Source organism: Loxodonta africana, chromosome 13 (assembly GCF_030014295.1).
Source record: "Loxodonta africana isolate mLoxAfr1 chromosome 13, mLoxAfr1.hap2, whole genome shotgun sequence".
In the NCBI taxonomy this organism is placed as follows: Eukaryota; Metazoa; Chordata; class Mammalia; order Proboscidea; family Elephantidae; genus Loxodonta; species Loxodonta africana.
The window spans coordinates 89,688,586-89,713,833 of record NC_087354.1 but is presented as its reverse complement, the minus strand read 5'-3'; the positions used below and the strand labels follow the sequence as shown (position 1 = coordinate 89,713,833).

Here is a 25,248-nt window from a genome sequence, read left to right as displayed (position 1 = left end):
GTCTTGTTAATCTCTTATCAGTCTTTACCAGATTAGTATTATAGCTATCATTTTGGTCAACATAATTTATCAACTGTATTGTAAGAGGAGTTCAAGCTGTATAAATACCCTGATAGCTGTGTTCACTATGGATGCTTAGAAATTTATCAGTAGATTATTTTTTTGTTTTCTTTCAACATTTATAATTAAATGTCTTTATAATTTTTTCTTCAATACATTTTTTTATTAACTTTTATTAAGCTTCAAGTGAACGTTTACAAATCCAATCAGTCTGTCACATATAAGTTTACATACATCTTACTCCGTACTCCCACTTGCTCTCCCCCTATTGAGTCAGCCCTTTCAGTCTCTCCTTTCGTGACAATTTTGCCAGCTTCCCTCTCTTTCTATCCTCCCATCCCCCCTCCAGACAAGAGCTGCCAACACACTCTCAAGTGTCCATCTGATATAATTAGCTCACTCTTCATCAGCATCTCTCTCCCTTTCATGTCTGATGAGTTGTCTTCGGGGATGGTTCCTGTCCTGTGCCGACAGAAGGTCTCGGGAGCATGGCCGCCTGGATTCCTCCAGTCTCAGTCAGACCATTAAGTATGATCTTTTTATGAGAATCTGGGGTCTGCATCCCACTGATCTCCTGTTCCCTCAGGAGTTCTCTGTTGTGCTCCCTCTCAGGGATGTCATCGATTGTGGCCAGGCACCAACTAGTTCTTCTAGTCTCAGGATGATGTAGGTCTCTGGTTCCTGTGGCCCTTTCTGTCTTCCAATACATTTTTTATCTGTGCTTTTATTCCTTCATCTGAATGAAACTGCAAAAATTTTATATGATCAAGGGAATATTCAGTATTTGGAGATGCTTAAATAATATAATAAAGTTGGCAATTGGTATCAAGTTTTGATTATATCTGTGGAGGTTTTTATGTGCTATTGAAGATGTCTTGATTACTTTCTTCAACATATAACACATTTTCCCTGATCATTTATAATTTTTATTTTGACAGGTTAAAAGCAACAAGGATGTTTAAGTGCTGGTCAGCAGTCTTGGTTCTTGGGTTCATTTTTCTGGAATCGGAAGGAAGGCCACCCAAAGAAGCAGGATATGTTCTTAAATCCTATCAGCCTCTAGTAAGATTGCGGCACAAGGTACAGGCAACATTCTGAATCTGCTCAAAATATGTAGCACAAATGAACTAAGCTTCACATTGTCTGGTTGATCATCCACTTAAGAGTTTTCAGTGGATTCTATATTAAGAATAAATGTACATTTTAAAACACAAAATAGTTGGAATTTTGGAAATTTCTTGACAAAGTATAGATATGGCCCATTTATTAAATAGATTTTTAAAATTTACATGAGCAATAGTAGTGTATTTATAAAAATAAGTAAAAATGTTAAAATCTATTTGACCATGTGTTATTTCCATATTACTCTTAAATTTAGAAAATTTTAGATCAAAAAAACATTATTTTGGAATTTGCCATGAAATATAGAAAAAAAGTCTATGCTGTATGTAGACATAGGTTAGAAAATGATTAATTTTTCTTTTTATCATTAGTAAGTTTACTTTTATCAAAAAAATAAATAACTTTGAGTTGTCTAATGCTGGGCAAATACTTTACTTCCTCATGTTAAATAGTCCCAATTTCAAAGTTAATTGATGTTCAAGTATAAGATACATGTAAATTGGGGAGAAAAAATAATAATAAATTAAGCTAGTGCTTTTATTTAGTAGTAGTTCATTATTATACTGCAAATAATACACTGAAGAACTGTTTTACTAAATCAAAAATTTATGATACATTTTGGCTCTCAGAGAAAGTAAAAAAACAAAAAAATGGCATGCTAATTATGGGAGAAAAATAGTATATATTTGTAAAATTTATTTTGATAACTGTCTTTAAAAGATACATACTGAAATCATAAATACAGTAAACTGATTTTCTCTCTTACAAGCAATATATGCAATGAAAGTGTTTATTGACATTTTTCTTGCATATATTTTGCTAAGATTCTTTCATAAATATCATAATATTTTGATAAAATAACATTTATTGAGAACTTTTATGTTTTGGACACAGTCTAGCTTTCAAATGTATTATTTTATTTAATCTTGAAAGCAATTCTACAGAGACATCCTTATTTTCATTGTACAGAAAATTTAAGGGATTATATTAATGCTCATGTATACTAAATATAATTAGCTAGAACTAACATGAGGGATAGACTTGATAGGCGGAAAAAGAAAAATAAAAAGTGAAAAAAAACTTCAATATCAGAAATAATTGTAAAGATTCAGTGGCATGTAGAACTAAATAAGTTACTAAGCGTTCAGATCTGTGTGAAGGCAGTTGGTGAACAGGCCTGTACTTTTAACCTCTATCTCATGAACTGTTGTTCAGTTTTATCCCCACCCAAAGAATGGAAATAATAATTCCTTTATGAATGCTCTCATCAAACATATTTAATATAAACTTTCAGCCCATAAAGTTACATATCTTGTGAAGGCTGATTTTGTACAGTTTCTCTGCTCCAAGTTGTAACTGTCTTGAGGTCAGGAACTTCACTTCTCATCCATTCAGCCCCAGTGCTGCGAACATAGCACATATGGTTTAATTGAATTGGTCACAGAAAAATGATGCTAGCATACGTGACAGTGCTTTTCTGATTGTTCCCCTGCAAAATAAATATAGTACTATAGGTTTATATGTGTTTGTGTAGATTTATAAATAACTCATTTTGAATTAAAGTTGAATGTTAAAGATAAACTACTTGTCATATGTTGCTGTGAGATTTAATAAATGTTTAAAGAAAAAAACAACAAAGGAGTTTTAGAAACACTGTCACCATTAAACTAATCAAGTCACTCCTACTTTTTTCCACCTCTATAAGTCTTCATCTATAAATAATACCTAATCATTGGTATTTAAACACCCAGGAGACAAAAGATTTTTATGGTAATACTAAATTTTTAAACTGCTTGATACAGAAGTAAGATGAAGCTATAAAAGACATTTGGTGAGACTTAGGGGTTGTGTGTGCATGTGTGTGTGTGTTTGTGTTTGAAAGTGTGTATTTGACAGAAAGTAAGAAGTACTCTGAATTATCCAAGCCTGGTCAAGAATTCCATCAGACACTTTCCACTCACTATCAACCTACAGGTACCTGCTCTGAGACCTTGAAGACAATCTCATTATAGCCTTTATATTTCCTTTTGTCAGTCACTACCCCAGGGATCCTTGATCATCTTTTTTCTGCTGACCTCTATTCTCATTAGGGTCATATTTCCATTTATTGGGGATACCTTCCCAAACCATGAGTGAATATGGAACACCCACAGACACTCCGTATCCCCACTTTTCCCTTGCTTTTTTAATCTACATAGTCCATGACCAATGACAAGATATCTATTTCACTTACTTATTGGTTTATTGGCCGTTTCATTTCGTTAGGATGTGAATTCCTTATTCATCTGTCTAGAATATAGATAAAAACAAGATGAAACATATTTAATTATTTAAATTTCTATGATAAATTGAATATCTAAATTTTATACTTTCCAATGATGTTATCAGAATAAAATCAACATAGCAATACTTAATAAAAATTTTTAAATGAGTATATATACATATATGTTGATAGAATTGCATAATTTCCTCTCATCTGTTGTTGTTTTTAACCTTTTTATGTAGTTTTACTTAGATTTCAAAGAGTAGAAATGCCTATATTTTCATAAGACTGAGAGAATACACAATGCGAACTTCTTGTAGATCAGATTTCACTAATATCCATATTAGTTATTGACTAATAGGAAATTATAAAACCAATAATAAGTTCAATAGAACTTGAGTTTTGATTAGCCAATTTCCACATTTTTTTCCTTAGAAAAAGTATCCATACACTGAATATTAACTAGTATATGTATAGAACACATTTTTAACAATTATTAGAGTGCCAACTGTATAATGAATCCTATTCAGGGAGAAAGAAATAAATTAGAGACTTTTATCAGATTACAGAAAAATGTTTTATGTATAAATATAGAAATATATATACTATATTTATATCAAGTTTGCAGCTACATGTTTGAATAAATGATATGGAATATTTATTTGTCTACACTTCAGGATAACAGTGAGTAACAAATAAATACATCATGCTAATCTTAGAAATTTTAATTATAATTTACAGAGATATGTCTGAGGGAACTGATCCTGGTTTCACCCAATATGTTTATTCAATAAGCATTTATGGAGCATCAGATGTAGGAATTCATTAGTACTCTAGGAATGATAAAAAACAAAAAATAATTATCAAATCTTAATTCCAAAAGTGCTTCATTTATTTTTTATTTAAACATTCCATACTTATATTGTGCTTTCATTTTCCTTAATTGTTGTAATTCAACCTATCTAGGAATGTAGGGAGTATTATTTTGTTTATCCAAACGCACAATTAAAACCCAAAGATATAAAGCAATTTTTCCAAGAAGAAGCCAGAGCAAAAAGCATAATTAGAGTTATCAGTAAAGGACAGCTAAAAGCAAAGGTAGATGAGAGATGGGGGAAAAAGGCCCTGAAAAAAATAAAGACGTCAATGGCAGTAACTTGACATTGATCTCAAGGAAAAGCATCTAACGTACATTCAGACTGACCCTCCCGTCCCCCATACACACAACCAGAATTTCTCTATATCCATGTCTTGGCTGGACTGAAATGAAGGTTTTCTAAAGTTTTCTGTAGCTTTGGTTTAGGCCAAAGTGCCAAAGAAGACTTGGAGAGAAGCAGTAGTCACCTTCTCTTTGCTGGTGTGTGGCCATGAATCTGGGCGTTGATCATAATGTAGTCATTATTGATTGCTTTGTGTATTTGTGAGAAGGTTCCCTGAAGTTTCCTAGGTACTGAGCCATTTCCAGAATTGGAGTACTTGGAGAAGCCCATAAAGAAATAGAATTAACTGTGTCTCCAGGCGTTTACTATATACCAAATACTCTTTTAACCTTATTCTATACATCGGATCTGTGTGGGTAATAATCATCAACATAAATCAGAATCCTCACTTTGTACTTCTGTTCTCACTGCTCATGCATTCCTTCTTCCTCTGAACCTAACCACCTGGTGCTAGGTCAGAGCACATAAGTTAAAGGACACAGTCCTCCAGACTTCCCAAGACTTCAGATGTCAGCTGCAAGTTCGAAAGTCCCCAGGGCTGCTGTCACTTCTGAACTGCTGGCTACAAATTTGTAGTTTTCCCATTGCCCTTCAGGATGTCAGGCACAAGCTCAGCGAGCTCCCCAGGCTCCATCACCTCTCACATGGTGTCTTAAAAATCAGGTGTTCCCTTTAGCCCGAGGTTCCCAGGCCCCATTTACTTCTGACCCACTACTCTCTCTGATTTGATAATTTGCTGGAATGAGTCACAGAACTCATGGAAAGCGCTAAATTTAAATTTCAGTTTTATGCCAGCAAAAAAGATATAAATGAAGAAATGTATAAGGAGAGGCCTGTAAGAGTCCCCAGTGTGAAGCTTCCATGTCTCCAATAGGGACATACTACTCTTCCAAGCACATAGAAACTTTTTACCACCAGGAAGTCCTTTGTAGCTTCAATGTCCAAATATTTCATTGTGGCCTCATTCCATAGGCATGAATCAAACCCTCTTCCCTGAGGTTAGTGGGCCACATGATGACCTTTCTGGCCTTGCCAGTCTCCACTCAAGAGTCATCTTAATTACCATAAACTCTCAAGTGTGGTCTACAAACCTATAGATAACTGAGGCAGCTCAACTACTCATGAAATTCCAAGGGTTACCTCTCAGGAACCAAGGAAATAGAACAATATTACTCTGGGTAAATTTAAATTCTTTACCCCACAGGGTCATTTAATTATATGAACATTTTCATATGGTAAGTGGCTTTATCTCTATTTTACAGTTAACAAATTAGGTTCACAAATATTTTAGTGAATGTTTACTTTTCCCCAGCTAGGATATTAGGAAGTGGAATTAAGGACTGGATATGCAGAGATTAAATAATTTAGTGCAAGTTATAAAACAAATGCTTTTAGTAATTTGTTCTGTGTGCCACATATTTTTGTTCTTTCCTATTCTGATTGCATGGCAGTGAGGTAGAATTACTTCTACCTTTGTGGTTAGATGGGGTCATGCATCTAGATGGGGCCGAGTTATGAACATGTGTCATGAAATGCATCTGCGCTGAATATTTAAATACAACTGTAAAATTTCTCAGAGTGCTCTTCTTTCTCTTGCATGCAAAGAGCATCTCTTCAAGGTGGTGGCTGCTTAATCATCCCAACTGTCTAAATGACTATAATGGGTAAAATAACCTGACCATGAGTAATTGTCTTGGAATGTAAAATGAGTTGATCTGAACCACTGAGATTTGGGGGTTGTTTGTTTTCACAGTAAAACCCTAGCCTGCCCTCACAATAAAGACTTAAGACTGGGACTTAAACCCACATCATCTAACCACAAATACTGTTCTCCTTTGTCTTTTTATTTCCACTCTTGGCCTTTTCTTACTCTCTTTTCCCATTATTTATTTCTTCTCTTTACTTCTTGCTGGGTTGTAATCTAACCACCCACTTTACATATAACCTTGTAATGTGTATGTATTCTATTTTGTCATCTTAAGAAGTACCCTAATTGGTTGATTATAAACCCACTGAGAGTCAGTACCTTACCTTACCTGTCTTCTTACCTACAGCCCTCGTCACACTGGTGCATTGTTTGCTGATGAAGATAGAGTCAGGCTTGAGGAAAGATGTTATAAGGGCAGTAGGTGTGCAGCAGTCATAACAACAACAAGGATATTCTCTGAATATATTTAGGGGGACCAACTTAGAGTCCTTAAAATGCTTGTATGTCAATGTTATCAGAGAACACCAAGTGCAGTTCACTAGGACAGACTGCTCCTGTAAATCTAAATAGGTTTAATTCCTAAATCAAAATGTTACCATATGTGGGTCCGGTAGTTATTGTGAAAATGGGCCAAACAGTTTACATAACACAATAATTCTGGAGAGTGTTGCTATGCACTGTGGTAAAAATCAAAACCAAACTCATTTTCTGTAGTTAATTCAATTCTGACTTATAAAGAGACCCTATAAGACTAGTTCTATACTGCCCCACAGTAGTTGTTCCACTACTGCCCTGTAGTAATATGATATAATTGAAAGGAAGCATTTGTGGAAGGTGATTTTTTTTTTTCTTAGCTTTTGTATTAAAAAAATGATAGATGTGGCTCAGTGAAGAGTGGCAGAAAAGAAACCTAGGGAATGAGCCAAACATTAAACAAAACATCAAACCCATGACTGCTTAGAGGCTGTGAGCCTTCAGGCAAATCCAGGAGCCTTATTTCCTGACAGGGGAAGAATTGTGCCATTCCATTTGAAATATTTGACTGGTTACAGTAAGTTCAAGGGAAGACCCTTTAAAATGTTAATGTATATTGCAAAGGACAGGAAGCAATCTGGACCACTGTCTGAGAGCAAAAATGCTGGGGCTGAGGAGTCAAAAGGAGCTATGGTTAAGAAATTAATGACTTATGGGCTAAGGAATATATTATTAATACATATAGCTTGATATATTTATTCCATATATTCCATAGCCTGAAGTCTATATACTATTAATACACATAAAAATTTTTCTAATGAAATGAATTGTTTGAAAAATACAAAACATGATATTTGAATTATTTTTTTCTGAGCAATGCAATCAATCAAGTATTTACTGATATCCTCCCCTTCTTTGCTGCCTATGTGAGAATTATTGCAGAATAGTTTTAAAAATGAAGTCTTAGGTTAACAAAATCAACATGCATGTAATAGTTCCCTATTCTTTATAACTAGAAGGAACACATCTAAGAAATCTGATGAGCTTTCGCAAAACTGCTTTCTCAGTCTTTTAGGAGATTAAGCGCTTGGGCTGCTAATGGAAAAGCTGGCAGTTCAAACTCACCAGCTGCTCTGTGGGAGAAAGATGTGGCAGTCTGCTTCTGTAAAGATTACAGCCTTGGAAACCCTGTGGGGCAGTTCTACTCTGTCCTATAGGGTCACTATGAGTCAGAATTGACTGGACAGCAATAGGTTAGGCAGAAATCAAAAGGCAGTAATGTTTAGAAAACGCTTTTAATTAAAGTTGGTTTCACTTGAATTGATACTGTATTTCTTGGTGTGATATTTATCTTTCTTGATGTTATGCACTTCTTATCCTACATGTCTTAAGAGAATCTGTATTTTAACGATGACTCTGTTGAGAAGAGGTACTCTGAGTTTCTCCCTCTCTTTTTACCTTCCAAACACTGGTGGGGCAATGAAATCTATGAGTAAACTTTGCCTCAGTAAGTAACCCTGCATACTGTCAAGAACTGTGAAAGGTCTGAGCTTTTACCCTCCTTGCAAATTAATAAGTTCGTCTCTCACAGTTTTATGAATATTGACAAAAGACATGAGGCTCATGGGTCAGAGACAAAGGACAATTTATAGCTCATGCAATAGCAATAGCTAGAATTTGAGTATCTGTGTTCATTTTCTGAGCCAAATTTCTACAGGGCAATGCAAAGGGGACTAGTTCACACCTGCCTAAGTCATACTTATGTTACATGAGAAGACTCATGCCTTTAAGAAACTTGGATCTGTATACGGATAGTAAGCATGCTTGCTGTTTGTTCTGGAGGAAGACATTTGTTGCCATTGTTGTTTTAGGTGCTGTCGAGTCAATTCTTACTTATAGAGACCCTATGTACAACAGGAGACACTGCCCAGTTCTGTACCATCCTCACAATAATTGCTATGCTTGAGGACATTGTTGTAGCCACTGTGTCAACCCATCACATTGAGGGTCCTCCTCTTTTTTGCTGATTCTCTACCAAGTACAAAGTCTTTTTCAAGAAACTGGTCTCTTCCGATAACATGTCCAAAGTATGTGAGATGAGGTCTCACCATCCTTGTTTTTAAGGCGCATTCTGGCTGCACTTCTTCCAAAACAGATATGTTTGTTCTTCTGGCAGTCCATGGTATATTCAATATTCTTCACCAACACCATAATTCAAAGGCATCAGTTATTTTTTGATCTTCCTTATTCGTTGTCCAGCTTTCATATGCATGTGAGGCAGTTGGAAATACCATGACTTGGGTCAGGTGCACTTTAGTCTTCAAGGTGTCATATTTGCTTTTAACACTTTAAAGACATAAGCATGCCTGCTCTTTGCTCTAGAGGGAGACATTATTGCGGACAGTAAGTATGGCTTGTCTCTCCTGTGAAGAGATAATGTCTATATCTTCCGAGGCTGTAAGGTCATTTACCCTTTGCTCCAGTGGGAGACATCATCTCTATGTTTTAAGGTGGTTTGCTTTATAAACATCCTTGAACAGATTTTTGTCGTTGTGTAACAGATAGTCAAGAGCAAAGGGCAGTCACTCTCTTTGCTTTAGAAGATGTTCAGTAACATTAGTGACCAATGGAGAATTTTCTTCCAACACATACTGGGAGCACCACAAGATGTCAGAATTGCCATTAAATAAATAAATCTGCATAAGGCCAACTACTTGCTTATAGCTTCATCCTGCTTTTTACCTGGTTAAGAGTCCTTTCAAGAACTAAGTGATAAAAAAAAAAAAAAAATGACTTTTGGGTGTGTTGCTAGCATGTTTACTCCTTCAGACTAGGACACATTTGACATTCTGGGGAAAATTGGTATGCAGTGGACTGAATCACTTTGCTTTATAAATGCAAGTAAATAAAGGAAAACATCTATCTTTTAAAAATTCTCAAGATAAGAACCTACTACAGAAAATTGTCTTTTGATCTCTTTGAGAAAGAGCTCTCAAAGCAATAGTAACAGATATGTAAGGTGGTATGCAAAAAACAAACAAACAAAAATGCTCCTTTATACCTCTGTGACCTAGCATTAACATATATTGCTTAAAGCTTTAAGAGTAGCTGTAACTTGAAAAAAAAAATAGCAGTTTTCCTTTTTAAAATTTGAAGTTTTTAAATATATATAAAAAAGATGCATTAGCATTATATTTATGTCTATTCACTGCAAATATGCCAAAGTAATCAAATAAAGTTAAATTTGTATAGCATCTTGGAGCCATGCTTGTCTACAATTTTAGAGAATCCCACTTATGAAGCAGCTTTAAGAATGTACTATGTTGTCTGCCACCTGAAGAGGAATTTTCAAGTGACCAGAGATAAAGTGCCCTCTTTTACCCCCACAGTATCTCTGTTCAGACCAAAGGGAAGGCAATGTCCCCCTTTGTCTATGTAACAGATCCAAGTTTCTTAAACTCATGTGTCTTCTTCTATAACATACCTTATGCAGGTGTAAACTCCACCTCTTTGCATATTTTAGTAAGTATTATCTTGATAATTGGAAAAGAAACAAATGCATATAGCTTTACCCTTCTTTTCAGGAGCAGCCATTCAGCCTTTTACTGGTTAAAAAATCAAATTATGTGAATAAAAAAACCTGTTGCTGTCCAGTTGATTCCAACTCATAGCAACCCAATAGGACAGAGGAGAACTGCCCCATAGGGTTTCCAAGGACTGCCTGCTGGATTCAAACTGCCAACTGTCTTTTTTTTTTTTTTTGTAATTTTTATTGTGCTTTAAGTGAAAGTTTACAAATCAAGTCAGTCTCTCACATAAAAACATTATATACACCTTGCTACATACTCCCAATTACACTCCCCATAAAGAGACAGCCCGCTCTCTCCATCCACTCTCTCTTTTCCTGTCCATTTCGCCAGCTTCTAAATCCCTCTACCCTCTCATCTACCCTCCAGGAAGGAGATGCCAACATAGTCTCAAGTGTCCACCTGATCCAAGAAGCTCACTCCTCACCAGCAACCCTCTCCAACCCATTGTCTGGTCCAATCCATGTCTGAAGAGTTGGCTTCGGGAATGGTTCCTGTCCTGAGCCAACAGAAGGTCTGGGGGCCATGACCACTGGGGTCTTTCCAGTCTCAGTCAGACCATTAAGTCTGGTCTTTTTATGAGAATTTGGGGTCTGCATCCCACTGCTCTCCTGCTCCCTCAGGGGTTCTCTGCTGTGTTCCCTGTCAGGGCAGTCATCAGTTATAATCGGGTACCATCTAGTTCTTCTGGTCTCAGGATGATGCAGTCTCTGCTTCATATGGCCCTTTCTGTTTCTTGGGCTTGTAATTACCTCGTGTCCTTGGTGTTCTTCATTCTCCTTTGATCCAGGTGGGTTGAGGCCAATTGATGCATCTTAGTTGGCTGCTTGAGAGCCTTTAAGACCTCAGATACCACTCTTCAAAGTGGGATGCAGAATGTTTTCTTAATAGAATTTATTTTGCCAATTGACTTAGATGTCCACTGAAGCCATAGTCCCCAAACCCCCGCCCTTGCTCTGCTGACCTTTGAAGCATTCAATTTATTTAGGAAACTTCTTTGCTTTTGGTTTAGTCCAGTTGTGCTGGCCCTCCCTGTATTGTGTGCTGTCTTTCCTTTCACCTAAAGTAGTTCTTATCTACCATCTAATTAGTGAATACCCCTCTCCCACCCTCCCTCCCTCCTCTCATTCCACAAAAGAGTGTTTTCTTCTCAGTTTAAACTATTTCTAAAGTTCTTATAATGTTGGTCTTATACAATATTTGTCCTTTGCAACTAATTTCACTCAGCATAATGCCTTCCAGGTTCCTCCATGTTATGAAATGTTTCACAGATTCGTCACTGTTCTTTATCGATGCGCAGTATTCCATTGTGTGAATATACCATAATTTATTTATCCATTCATCCATTGATGGGCACCTTGGTTGCTTCCATCTTTTTGCTATTGTAAACAGTGCTGCAATAAACATGTGTATGCATATATCTGTTCATATAAAGGCTCTTATTTCTCTAGGTTATATTCTGAGGAGTGGGATTCCTGGATCATATGGTAGTTCTATTTCTAGCTTTTTAAGGAAGCACCAAATCGATTTCCAAAGTGGTTGTACCATTTGACCTTCCCACCAGCAGTGTAGAAGTGTTCCAATCTCTCCACAGCCTTTCCAACATTTATTATTTTGTGTTTTTGGATTAATGCCAGCATTGTTGGAGTGAGATGAAATCTCATTGTAGTTTTGATCTGCATTTCTCTAATGGCTAATGATCATGAACATTTCCTCATGTATCTGTTAGCTACCTGAATGTCTTCTTTAGTGAAGCGTTTATTCATATCTTTTGCCCATTTTTTAATAGGGTTATTTGTCTCTTTGTAGTTGAGTTTTTGCAATATCATGTAGATTTTAGAGATCAGATGCTGATCAGAAATGGCATAGCTAAAAATTTTTTCCCAGCCTGTAGGTAGTCCTTTACTCTCTTGGTAGAGTCTTTGGATGAGCATAGGTGTTTGATTTTTAGGAACTCCCAGTTATCTAGTTTTTCTTCTGCATTCTTAACAATGTTTTGTATACTGTTTATGCCACGTATTAGGGCTCCTAATATTGTCCCTATGTTTTCTTCCATAATCTTTATCGTTTCAGGTTTTATATTTAGGTCTTTGATCCATTTTGAGCTCATTTTTGTGCATGGAGTGAGGTATGGGTCTTGTTACATTTTTTTGCAGATGGATATCCAGTTATGCCAGCACCATGTGTTAAAAAGACTGTCTTCCCAATTTAACTGTTTTGGGGCCTTTGTCAAATATCAACTGCTCATATGTGGATGGATTTATGTCTGGGTTCTCAACTCTGTTCCATTGGTCTATGTATCTGCTATACCAGTACCAGGCTGTTTTGAAGACTGTGGCGGCATAATAGGTTCTTAAATCAGGTAAAGTAAGGCCTCCCACTTTGTTCTTCTATTTTAGTAATGCCTTATTTATCTGGGGCCTCTTTCCCTTCTATATGAAGTTGGTGATTTGTTTCTCCATCTCATTAAAGAATTTCGTTGGGATTTGGATCAGAATTGCATTAAACGTATAGATCGCTTTTGGTAGAATAGATATTTTTATAATGTTAAGTCTTCCTATCCATGAGCAAGGTACGTTTTGCCACTTACTTAAGTCTCTGGTTTCTTGCAGAAGTGTACTGTAGTTTTCTTTGTATAAGTCTTTCACATCTCTGGTAAGATTTATTCCTAAGTATTTTATCTTCTTGGGAGCTACTGTAAATGGCATTGATTTGGTGATTTCCTCTTCAATGTTCTTTTTGTTGGTGTAGAGGAATCCAACTGATTTTTGTATGTTTACGTTGTACCCCGATACTCTGCTGAACTCTTCCATTAGTTTCAGTAGTTTTCTGGAGGATTCCTTAGGGTTTTCTGTGTATAAGATTATGTCACCTGCAAATAGAGATACTTTTACTTCTTCCTTGCCAATCTGGATGCCCTTTATTTCTTTATCTAGCCTAATTGCTCTGGCTAGGCCCTCTAGCACAATGTTGAATAAGAGTGGTGATAAACGGCAGCCTTATCTGTTTCTGGATCTCAGTGGGAATGCTTTCAGGCTCTTTCCATTTAGGGTGATGTTGGCTGTTGACTTTGTTAAATGCCCTTTATTATGTTGAGGAATTTTTCTTCTATTCCTATTTTGCTGAGAGTTTTTATCCTGAATGAGTGTTGAACTTTGTCAAATGCTTTTTCTGCATCAATTGATAAAATCATGTGATTCTTGTCTTTTGTTTTATTTATGTGGTGGATTATATTAATTATTTTCCTAATGTTGAACCATTCCTGCATACCTGGTATGAATCCCACTTGGTCATGGCAAATTATTTTTTTGATATATTGTTGAATTCTATTGGCTAGAATTTTGTTGAGGATTTTTGCATCTATGTTCATGAGGGATATAGGTCTATAATTTTCTTTTCTTGTGGTGTCTTTACCTAGTTTTGGTATCAGGGATACGGTGGCTTCATAGAATGAATTTGGTAGTATTCAGTCCTTTTCTATGCTCTGAAATACCTTTAGTAGTAGTGGTGTTAACTCTTCTCCAAAAGTTCGGTAGCACTCTGCAGTGAAGCTGTCCTGACCAGGGCTTTTTTTTGTTGGAAGTTTTTCGATTACCGTTTCAATCTCTTCTTCCGTTACGGGTCTATTTAGTTGTTCTACCTCTGTTTGTGTTAGTTTAGGTAGGTAGTGTTTTTCTAGGAACTCATCCATTTCTTCTAGGTTTTCACATTTGTTAGAGTACAATTTGTCATAGTAATCTGATATGATTCTTTTAATTTCAGTTGGGTCTGTTGTAATATCGTCCGCCTCATTTCTTATTCAGGTTATTTGCTTCTTCGCCTGTTTTTGTTTTGTCATTTTGACCAGTGGTTTATCAATTTTGTTGATTTTTCAAAAAAACATCTTTTGGCCTTGTTAATTCTTTCAATTGTTTTTCTGTTTTCTATTTCATTTAGTTCAGCTCTAATTTTTATAATTCTTTTTCTTCTGGTGCCTGTGGGTTTCTTTTGTTGCTCTCTTGCTATTTGTTCAAGTTTTAGGGATAATTCTTTGATTTTGGTCCTTTCTTCTTTTTGTATGTGTTCATTTATTGATATAATTTGGTCTTTGAGCACCGCTTTTGCTGTGCCCCAAAGGTTCTGATAGGAAGCGCTTTCATTTTCATTGGATTGTATGAATTTCTTTATTCCATTCTTAATGTCTTCTATAATCCAGTCTTTTCTGAGCAGGGTATTGTTCAGTTTCCAAGTGTTTGATTTCTTTTCCCTGCTTTTCCTGTTATACATTTCCACTTTTATTGCCTTATGGTCAGAGAAGATGCTTTGTAACATTTCAATGTTTTGGATTCTGCTAACGAGCTGCTGATTGTCTTAGGCTGGGTTCTCTAGGGAAGCAAAACCAGTAAAGTGTATAAATATATAGAAAGAAATTTATATCAAGGAGACACTCATGTGATTGTAGAGGCTGAAACAATCTAAGTCCATGTATCAGGATAGAGGCGTCTCTCAATTCACGAAGCTGCTGGGGCTGGCAAACTCAAGATTGGCAGGTCAGAGATCAGGACCCCTGCTCTCAGGCTGTGAATATCTACGAATTCCAAGGTTTACAGATAAGCTGATATCTCAAGTCCCAAGAGTCAGAGATCAAGTGAACAGGATGCAGCAAGGGATTCAAAAAAGGCAGAACATCTGCTTATATTTGGATGCAGGCCACACCCCCAAGGAAACTTCCTTTCAACTCATTGGCTACTTGCAACAGATTCAAGCATCAGAGTGACCACATATACACACTGAAAATGGTGAAGCTGACATATAATCTTAGTCACCATGCCAACCTTTTGGTTAGCAGCCACAGCTCTTAACCATTGTGCCACCAGGGTTTCCATTATGAGAATAGGTGTAGTTAAATAGACTTATAATTACTATTTATTTTCTTATGATTGACTTTTAAATCTTTCTTATTTTTATAACTAGTCCTTTTTCACTATTTTTGTGGATAGTGCTGAGATAATATGTGTAGGAAATCAAACTATTAGTATACTTAAATTTATATTAATTAAACATATTATGCTTCCTCCTCTTCAATCAATAAAATATATTATTATTATATGTATATATAACTTTATACATGCTATATATATAATAAACATACATGTATGTTGTTTCAACAGGTTTCAGTGTGGATACTGTAAATATGTAGGAGTAGGAAAAAAGTTTATGAGTTAACAAAAGTGAATAAAGTAAAAATGTGATATGTATCTAGTCACTAACATTAATGTACTAGAAAACTAGTGTTTACCTGCACTACTTCAATATGTAAATTATGTTATTTTTTAATCTTTCATTATAAATTAAAAGAAGTATCCTAATTTTTTTTACCCTAATTTATGAGCTTGACATTCAGCATGTTTAATAGTTAAAAAAAAAATACTTATGACATATAAGCCACAGTTACGAAGTGTGACATGACTTTTAATATTAGTCACTGTTATCACTCTTACCTCAAATGCTATGCATATCAGCTGAGAGTTAGGGTTTTTAGACTTAGAGTAGAAATTTTCAAATCGTGTTTTTACTAATACAGATGAGAAAACAGGATCAGAGAGGGAAATTTTTTTGTTGAAGGTGATGTAGCTAGGCACTGTTCAGTTTAAGATTAGAATCCAGCTTTCCTGTCTTCCAGAACCAGTCTGTTTCCTTTCAACACTGTCTGTCTTAAATTAACACTTTTCTTCAAGTCCAGTTTTTGCCAACAAGAAAAATATATTCACTCATTATTTCAACAAATTTATCTTAAGTGCCTAATACACACACGACACTAAACAAATCCATTCTAATTGGCATCTTCTTAAATACACAACTCGATTTGCACTGTAATTATTGGTGAAGCAAACTCCTCAAATGAATTCAAATCACAATTTGAAACCTTATTTAAATGTGCAACGAGGAGACTGTCCTTCAGGGAGAGCCAGTGCAAATATGGCTTTAGAAGAGGGAGACTGCAGGAAAATAAATGAGGGTGACTAAATATATTTGCTGAGCTAGGTACAAGAGAATCATACGTAGTTTAAGATGTTGAACTAGCCACCAGATTGTCTAAAAGTGATTGTGCTCTTATCAGCTGTGCGGATTAAACACATAGCCCCTTCAAACATCAGGCTGTCAATCATTATACTACCAATCCATAGAAACTTTCAACAATAAAGTCCTATTTTTCAACAGGCTGTCAGATATTTGTTCACGTATGTTATCAAAAATGCTGGCAGTATGGTTTTGTTTTTTTCTTAAGAGTCTCTTTTCACTTTCCCAATTTTTTAAAATAGTTTTCCTTTTTATGACAGATATCTTCAAGACCTTTATTATTGAAAAAAAAAATCCTGTTTCTGAGTAATTAGATGGAAAGTCCACATAATATAATATCTCAAAAAAATATAGTTACATTACTTCCCAGTTTATACAGTTCCCAGGGTATTTAGCCAATTAGACCGATACAAATCTTCTATAAATTCCTAACACAAGCATGTGTTCCTACAATATAAACACAAATAAATAAACCAAAAAAAAATGACATACATTTAAAAAAGTATATGTTTTGAAGTAATATAAACATTAACCCATCAAAAAAAAAAAAAAAAACCCTCAAAATCCTGTGAAAGTTTAGGAAATTCCTGAAGGGAATTATGTATCCCTTTTGTTTTATTTTTTCCCACATTTATTATGAAATTTTAGAGCATATAGAAAATTTAATTGCATTTTACAGTGAACATACTAATAACCGTTACCTAGATAAACATTTTAGTATACTTGTTTTTTCACATATATGTCCATTTATTCATTCCTCATTTTATGTATTAATCCATCTTATTTTTATTCCTTTGAAATTACATTGCAGACATTAACTCTTCTCCCCTCAATATTGATCATATATGTCATCAGCTAGAGTTAAACATTTTTGTGTTTTCTTTTGAAATAAATTTTATGTACAATGGAGTGTCAGAATCTTAAGTGCATATCCTCTGCATTTTGACAAATGTGTATGTGTGTAACCAATCACTGAATGAAAATAATTGAAAAAATACAGAGGTATCAAGATACACAATATTATCATTTCCCAGGAGAGCGTCCTCATGTCCCTTCCCTGTCAATCTCTGCACCGACTCCCTCTGAGGCCACCACCGATGTGTTCTTTTTCACCACGGTATAGCTTTGTCTGCTCTAAAATTTCATGTAAATGTGATCTTACTGTATATGCAGATTTGTATAATCCTTCACTCAAAATAATGTTGTGGGGATCTGTCCAGGTAATTTTGTCTATCAGTAGTACAGTCCATTTTATTGCTGAATAGTTTCCCATCGTATGAATATACCACAATTTTCCTACTGATGGAAACCTAGGTTGTTTCCTGATTGGGGCTATTATGAATAAAACTGCTATGAACATTGTTGTACACGTATTTGTGTGAAAATTTCTTTTCATTTTCATTGGATCAATACCTAGGGGTAGATTGCTGGTTCAGAGGTAGCTTTGCTTATTTTTTTAATAAAAAAATTTCCAGAACTTTTTCTTAAGTGGTTGCACAATTTTACATTTGCAACAGCTGTGTATGGAATTTTCAATTATTTCACTCTTGGTATCTTGGGTACCATCTGCAGGGAAGGTTTTCTCTCTCTGTTTGCTCTGGGGAAAGGTCTTTGTCATCAATCTTCCGCTGCTCTAAGAGCTTCTCACTACAGGGACCCTGGGTACAAAGACACACTCCACTCTCAGGTCTTCTTTCTTGGTGGCATGAGGTCCCTCTCCTCTTTGCTAGCTTCTCTCTTTTATATCTCAAGAGATATTGACTCAAGATGCAACCTAATCTTGTAGACTGATTCTTGTTTCGTTCAGATAACATGCTGCTTCTAATCTTGCCTCATTAATATCAAAAAGGTTAGGATTTACAACACATAGGATAGTCACATCAGATCACAAAATGGTGGACAATCACACAACACTGGGAATCATGGCCTAGTCAAGTTGACACGTATTTTTGGAGGACACAATTCAATCCTTAACGCTCAGCAATGTTTGTTCTTGTCATATTTTCAGTCTTTTTTAATTTTAGCCATTCTTGAGAACATGTAATGGTAACATTTTACTTTTAATTAGAATTTCCTCAAAGCTTAGTGACCTAGAACAGCTTTTCATTTACTTACTGTCCATCGAATATTTTTCTGTGAAGTGTTTGTTCGAATTTGTTGCCCATTGTTTGTTATATTGTTTCACTTTCTGTTAATCACTGTGGACATACTTATATGAATTATCTAAAACTTTTTTGTCAGGTAGTTCATATATTTTCACACAGTCTGTGACCTATTCTTATTTATTTAAAGTTATTGTGCTTTAGATAAAAGTTTACAGCTCAAGTTAATTTCTCATTCAAAAATTTATACACACATTGTTTTGTGACATTGGTTGTGATCCTCACAACGTGACAGCTTGCTTCCCCTTTCCACCCCGGGTTTCCTGTGTCCATTTGTCCAGTTCTTGTCTCTTCCTGCTTTCTCAACTTGCTTTTGGACAGGAGCTAGTATAATTGAATGAACTAAGAATCATGTTCCTAATGTGTTATCATTTGTTTTATAGGTCTGTCTAATCATTGTCTGAAAAGTGGGCTTCAGGAATGGTTTCAGTTTTGGGTTAGCAGAATGTCCAGGGGCCAAAGTGTAGGGGATTATTCAAGTCTCTGTCAGACCAGTAAGTCTGATCTTTTTTTGTGAATTTCAATTATTTTCTACATTTTTCTCTCACTCTGTCCAAGATTCTCTGTTGTGATCCCTGTAAGAGTAGTTGTTGGTGGTAGCCAGACACCATGTAGTTCTTCTGGTTTCAGGCTGGAGGTGTCTCTGGCTTATGTGATACTTTAGTCCTTTGGGCTAATATTTTCCTTGTGTCTTTAGTGTTCTTCATTCCCCCTTGCTCCAGACAGGATGGGACCAGTAGATGTATCCTAAATGGCCACTCGAAAACATTTAGGACCCAGAAGCTACTCACCAAAAGAGGGATGTAGAACATTTTCTTTATGAACTATGTTATGCTAATTAACCTAGATGTTTCCCAAGACTGTGTTTCCCAGCCCGCAGCCCCTGCTACTCAGTCCCTTCAAGTGTTCGGATGTCTAGGAAATGTCTATGCTTTTGCTTTGGTCCAGTTGCGCTGACTTCCACTATATTATGTGTTGTCCTTCCCTTCACTGAGGTTGACATTTTTCTACTATCTAGTTAGTGATTTCCCAACCCTTGTAATCATCAATTTTTTTTTTTTCTGTATTTAAACCTTTTCTTGATATTCTTATAGTAGTGGTCTAATACAATATTTGTCCTTTTGGGGCTGACTTATTTCACTCAGCATAATGCCCTCCAGACTCATCCATGTTGTGAGATGTTGCATGGATTCATCATTTTTCTTTATCTTTGTATAATATTCCATTGTGTGTATATACCATAATTTGTTTATCCATCCATCTGTTGATGGGCATTTAGGATGTTTCCATCTTTTTCTATTGTGAACAGTGCTGCAATGAACGTGGGTGTGCACATGTCTATTTGTGTGATTGTTCTTATTTCTCTAGGGTATATTCCTAGGAGTGGGATTTCTGGATCATATGTTATTTATATTCACAGCTTTTTAAGAAAATGCTATAAGGTTTTCGAGTGTGGCTGTTCAATTTCGCATGGTGAACCAGTAGTGCATAAGAGTTCCAATCTCCCCTTAACCTCTACAGCATTTGTTATTTTTTTTGGTTTGTTTGTTTGTTTTTGGATTAGTGCCAGTATTGCTGGGGTAAAATGGTATCTCATTAGTTTTGATTTGCATTTCTCTGATGATTAATGATCACAGGCATTTCTGCAGGTATCTACACTCCCCTGAATGTCTTATTTGGTAAAGTGTCTGTACATATTCTTTGCCCATTTTTTAATTGGATTATTTGTCTTTTTGCTTTTGAGGTATTCAAGTATTTTGTAGATTTTAGAGATTAGACCAATTGGTCGATGTTCAACCATTTCAGGAGGTAGCATAGGATCAGGAATCAATGGTACTGAAGGAAGAAGTGCAAGGTGCACTGAAGGCATTGGCGAAAAAAAAAGGTTCCAGGAATTAATGGAATACCAATTGAGATATTTCAAGAAACAGATGCAGTGCTGGAAGTTCTCACTCATTTCTGTCATGAAATTTGGAAGACAGCTACCTGAACAGCGAACTCAAAGAGATCCATATTTGTACGTATTCCCAAGAAAGGAAATCTAACCGAATGTGGAAATTATAGAACAATATCATCAATGTCACACAAAAGTAAAATTTTGCTGAAGATCATTCAAAAGTGCCTGCAGCAGTATACTGACAAGAAACTGCCAGAAATTCAAGCTTGTTTCAGAAGAGAACATGGAACCAAGAGTATTACCGCTAACATCAGATAGATTCTGGCTGAAAGCAGAGAACACCAGAAAAATGTTTACCTGTGTTTTATTGACTATGCAAAGCCATTTGACTGTGTGAATCATAACAAATTATGGATAACTTTGGGAAGAATTGGGAATTCCAGAACACTTAATTGTGCTCATGAGGAACCTGTACATATATCAAGAGGCAGTCATTCAAACAGAACAAGGGGCTACGGCGTGAGTTAAAGTCAGGAAAGGTGTGCGTCAAAGTTGTATCCTTTTACCATTCAATCTGTATCCTGAGCAAATAATCCGAGAAGCTGTACTACATGAAGAAGAATGGGGCATCAGGATTTGAGGGAGACTCATTAACAATCTATGTTATACAACCTTGCTTGCTCAAAGTAAAGAGGACTTGAAGCCCTTACTGATGAAGATCAAAGGCCACAGACTTCAGTAAGGATTACACCTCAACACAAAGAAAAGAAAAACCCTCACAACTGGACTTGTAAGCAACATTGTGATAAACAGAAAATATTGAAGTAGTGAAGGATTTCATTTTACTTGGATCCACAACCAACAGCCATGGAAGCAGCAGTCAAGAAATCAAAAGATGCATTGCATTGGGCAAATTTGCTGTAAAAGACCTCTTTAAGGTGTTGAAAAGTAAGGTGTTACCTTGAAAACTAAGGTGCGCCTGACCCAAGCTATGGTGTTTTCAATAGCCTCATATGCATGTGAAAGCTGGACAATGAATAAGGAAGACCAAAGAAGAGTTGACACCTTTGAATCATGGTGTTGGAGGAGAATATTGAATATACCGTGTGTCATGGATTGAATTGTGCCCCCCCAAAATATGTGTCAACTTGGTTAGGCCATGATTCCCAGTATTGTGTGGTGGTTCTCCATTTTGTGATTGTAATTTTACATTAAAGAGGATTAGGGTGGGATTGTAACACCCTTACTAAGGTCACATCCTTGATCCAATGTAAAGGGAGTTTCCCTGGAGTGTGGCCCGCACCACCGTTTTTCTAAAAAGAGAAAAAAGAAAAGGAAAGCAAGCAGAGAGGGGGAACTCATACCATCAAGAAAGCAGCACCAGGAGCAGAGCATGCCCTTTGGACCCTGGGTTCCTATGAGGAGAAACTTCTAGTCCAGAGGAAGGTTGATGATAAGGACCTTCCTCCAGAGCCAACAGAGAGAGAAAGCCTTCCCCTGGAGCTGACACCCAGAATTTGGACTTCTAGCCTACTAGACGGTGAGAGAACAAATTTCTCTCTGTTAAAGCCATTCACTTGTGGTATTTCCGTTATAGTAGCACTAGATAGCTAAGATACTGTGGCCTGCCAAAAGAACAAACAAATTTGTCTTGGAAGAAGTACAACCTGCATGCTCCTTAGAAGCAAGAATGGCAAGACTACATCTCATATACTCTGGATGTATTATCAGGAGTGATCAATCCTTGGAGGAGGACATCATTCTTGGTAAAGTAGATGGTCAGAGAAAAAGAAAAAGACTTTGAATGAGATGGATTGACACAGCGGCTGCCACAATGCGCTTAAGCACAGAAATGATTGTGCGGAAGGCCCAGCACCTGGTGATACTTCCTTTTGTTGTTCGTGGGGTAGCTATGAGTCGGAGCTGACTCAATGGCATCTAACAGAGATTAGACCCTCAGCGGATATGTCATAGCCAAAATATTTTTCCCCAATCAGTAGGTTCTCTTTTTACTCTTTCGGTGAAGTCTTTTGATGAGCATAAGTGTTTAATTTTTATGAGCTCTCAGTTATCTAGTTTCTCTTCTGGGGGTTGTGCATTGTTAATTACGGTTTCTATACTATTTATGCCATGTTTTTTTATTAGGGCTCCTAGTTTTCCCCATTGTTTCATCCATGATATTTATCATTTTAGATTTTATATTTAGGTCTTTGATCAACATTGAGTTATTTTTTTTTGTATGGTTTGAGCTATGGGTCTTGTTTCATTTTTTTGCAGATGTATATCCAGTTATGCCAGCACCATTTGTTAAAGAGACTTTCTTTTCCCCATTTAACAGACTTTGGCCCTTTGCCTAATATCAACTGCTCATCGATGGGCGGATTTACATCTCAATTCTCAATTCTGTTCCTTTGGTCTATGTGTCTGTTGTTGTACCAGTACCAGACTGTTTTGACTACCGTAGCTATATAATAGGTTCTAAAGCCAGGTAGTGTGAAGCCTCTCACTTTATTCTTCTTCAGTGATGCTTTACTTATCCAAGGTCTCTTCCTTTTCCATATAAAGTTTATGATTTTTTTCTCCATCTTGTTAAAGAATGCTATTGGAATTTGGATCAGAATTGCATTGTATTTGTAGATTTCTTTGGGTAGAATTGACATTTTCATAGTGTTGAGTCTTCTTATCCACATGAGCATGGTGTATTTTTCCATTTTTGTAAGTCTTTTTGGGTTTCTTGCAGTAGTGTTATAGTTTTCCTTGTACAGGTATTTCACATCCCTGGTTAGATTCTTTCCTAAGCACTTTGTCTTCTTGGGCACTGTTGCAAACATTGTTGATTTGGTGATTTCCTTTTTGAAGTTGTTTGTTGGCGTAGAGGAATCCAATGGATTTTTGTATGTTAGTTTTGTATCCTGCTGCCTTGCTGAAATCTTCTATTAGGCCCAGTAGCTTTCTTGTGGATTCTTTTGAGTTTTATGTGTATAAAATCATATTATCTGTGATTAGGGATAGTTTTACCTCTTCCTTACCAATTTGGATGCCCTTTATTTCTTTTTCTTGCATTATTGCTCTATCTAGGACATCCAGCACAATATTTGAATAAGAGCGGTGATAAAGAGCATCCTTGTCTGGTTTCTGTTCTCAAGGAGAGTACCTTTAGTCTCTCTCTGTTAGAATGATGTTGGCTGTTGGTATTGAATACATGCCCCTATTATGTTGAGGAATTCCCTTTCTTTCCTATTTTGCTGAGAATTTTTATCAGGAATGAGTTTCGAAGGCCTTTTTGATGTTTATTGATAAAGGTAATTTGGTTCTTTGTTTTTAGTTCATTTATGTGGTGGATTACATTGATCGATTTTCTAATATTGAACCATCCCTGCATACCTGATATGAATCCTACTTAGTCATGATGTATTATTTTTTCTCATATGCTGTTGGATTATATTGGCTAGAATTTCGTTGAGGATTTTTGTGTCTGTGTTCATGAGGGAATTTGGTCTGTAGTTTTCTTGTTTGTGGTGTCTTTGCCTGGCTTTGGTGTCAGGGTTTACTGTATTCATAGAATGAGCTCCAGAGTACTTCTTCCTTTTCTATGTTCTGAAATAGCTTGGGAAACCCTGGTGGCGCAGTGGTTAAGTGCTTTGGCTGCTAACCAAAGGGTCGGCAGTTTGAATCCACCAGGCACTCCTTGGAAACTCTATGGGGCAGTTCTACTCTGTCCTATAGGGTTGCAATGAGACGGAATTGACTCAACGGCACTGGGTTTGGGTTTGGAAATAGCTTGAGTAGTACTGGTGTTATCTCCTCTCTAAAAGTTTGGTAGAATTCTCCAGTAAATCTGTCTGGTCCAGGGGTTTTGGGGGGATTTTTTTTTTTTACTATCACTTCAATCTCTTTTGATATGGTTCTGTTTAGTTTTTCTATCTCAGTTTGTGTTAGTTTAGGTTAATTTATTATGTTTCTAGAAAATTTGCCCATTTCCTCTCAGTTTTTAAATTTGTTGAAGCAAAATCTTTTATAGTATTCTGTTATGATTGTTTTTATTTCATTTGGGCCTGTTATGATGTCACCCATCTCATTTCATATTTGGGTTATTTGCTTCTTCTCCCATTTTATGTCAGTTTGGACTGTGGTTTTTTGATTTTGTTGATGTTTTCAAGGAACCAACTTTTGGTCTTGCTGATCCTTTCAGTTGTTTTGTTTTCTATTTCATTTATTTCTGCTCTAATCTTTATATTTTCTTTCTTCTGGTGCCCAAGGGCTTTTTTTTTTTGCTCTCTTTCTGTTTGAATTTTATGTTCAAGATTTGATTTAGGCTCCTTCTTCTTTTTTTAACGTGTATGTTTGTTGCCATAAATCGACCTCTAAGCACTGCTTTTGCTGGGTCCCAAAGGTTTTGGTAAGCTGTGTTCTCATTCTCGCTTAATTCTATGATTTTTTTTTTATTCCAGTCTTAATTTCTTTTATTACCCAGTTGTTTTTAAGCAAGGTCCTGTTCAGTTTCCATGTACTTGATTTTTTTTTCCTTGCTTTTTCTATTATTGATTTCTACTCTTTTTTTTATGGCATTATGATTAGAGAAGATGCTTTGCATTATTTTGATGTTTTAGATTTTGTTAAGGCTTGCTTTGTGGCCTAAAATGTGGTCTATTCTGGATAATGTTTCATGTGTATTGGAAAGAATATATATTTTGC

The 25,248-nt window shown here is 36.0% G+C and overlaps 1 protein-coding gene across 3 annotated transcripts in view; it reads left to right on the top strand.

Annotated features, from left to right (window-relative positions):
- The first annotated feature begins 1,014 nt into the window (after window positions 1-1,014).
- FSTL5 (follistatin like 5) overlaps window positions 1,015-25,248 on the top strand; it is an 865,385-nt gene continuing 841,151 nt past the window's right edge. For all 3 annotated transcript variants that reach the window (XM_003418490.3, XM_010598135.3, XM_003418489.3), the window contains exon 1: window positions 1,015-1,140. In XM_003418490.3, the coding sequence (XP_003418538.2) occupies window positions 1,015-1,140 (126 nt within the window). The remainder of the gene's footprint in view (window positions 1,141-25,248) is intronic.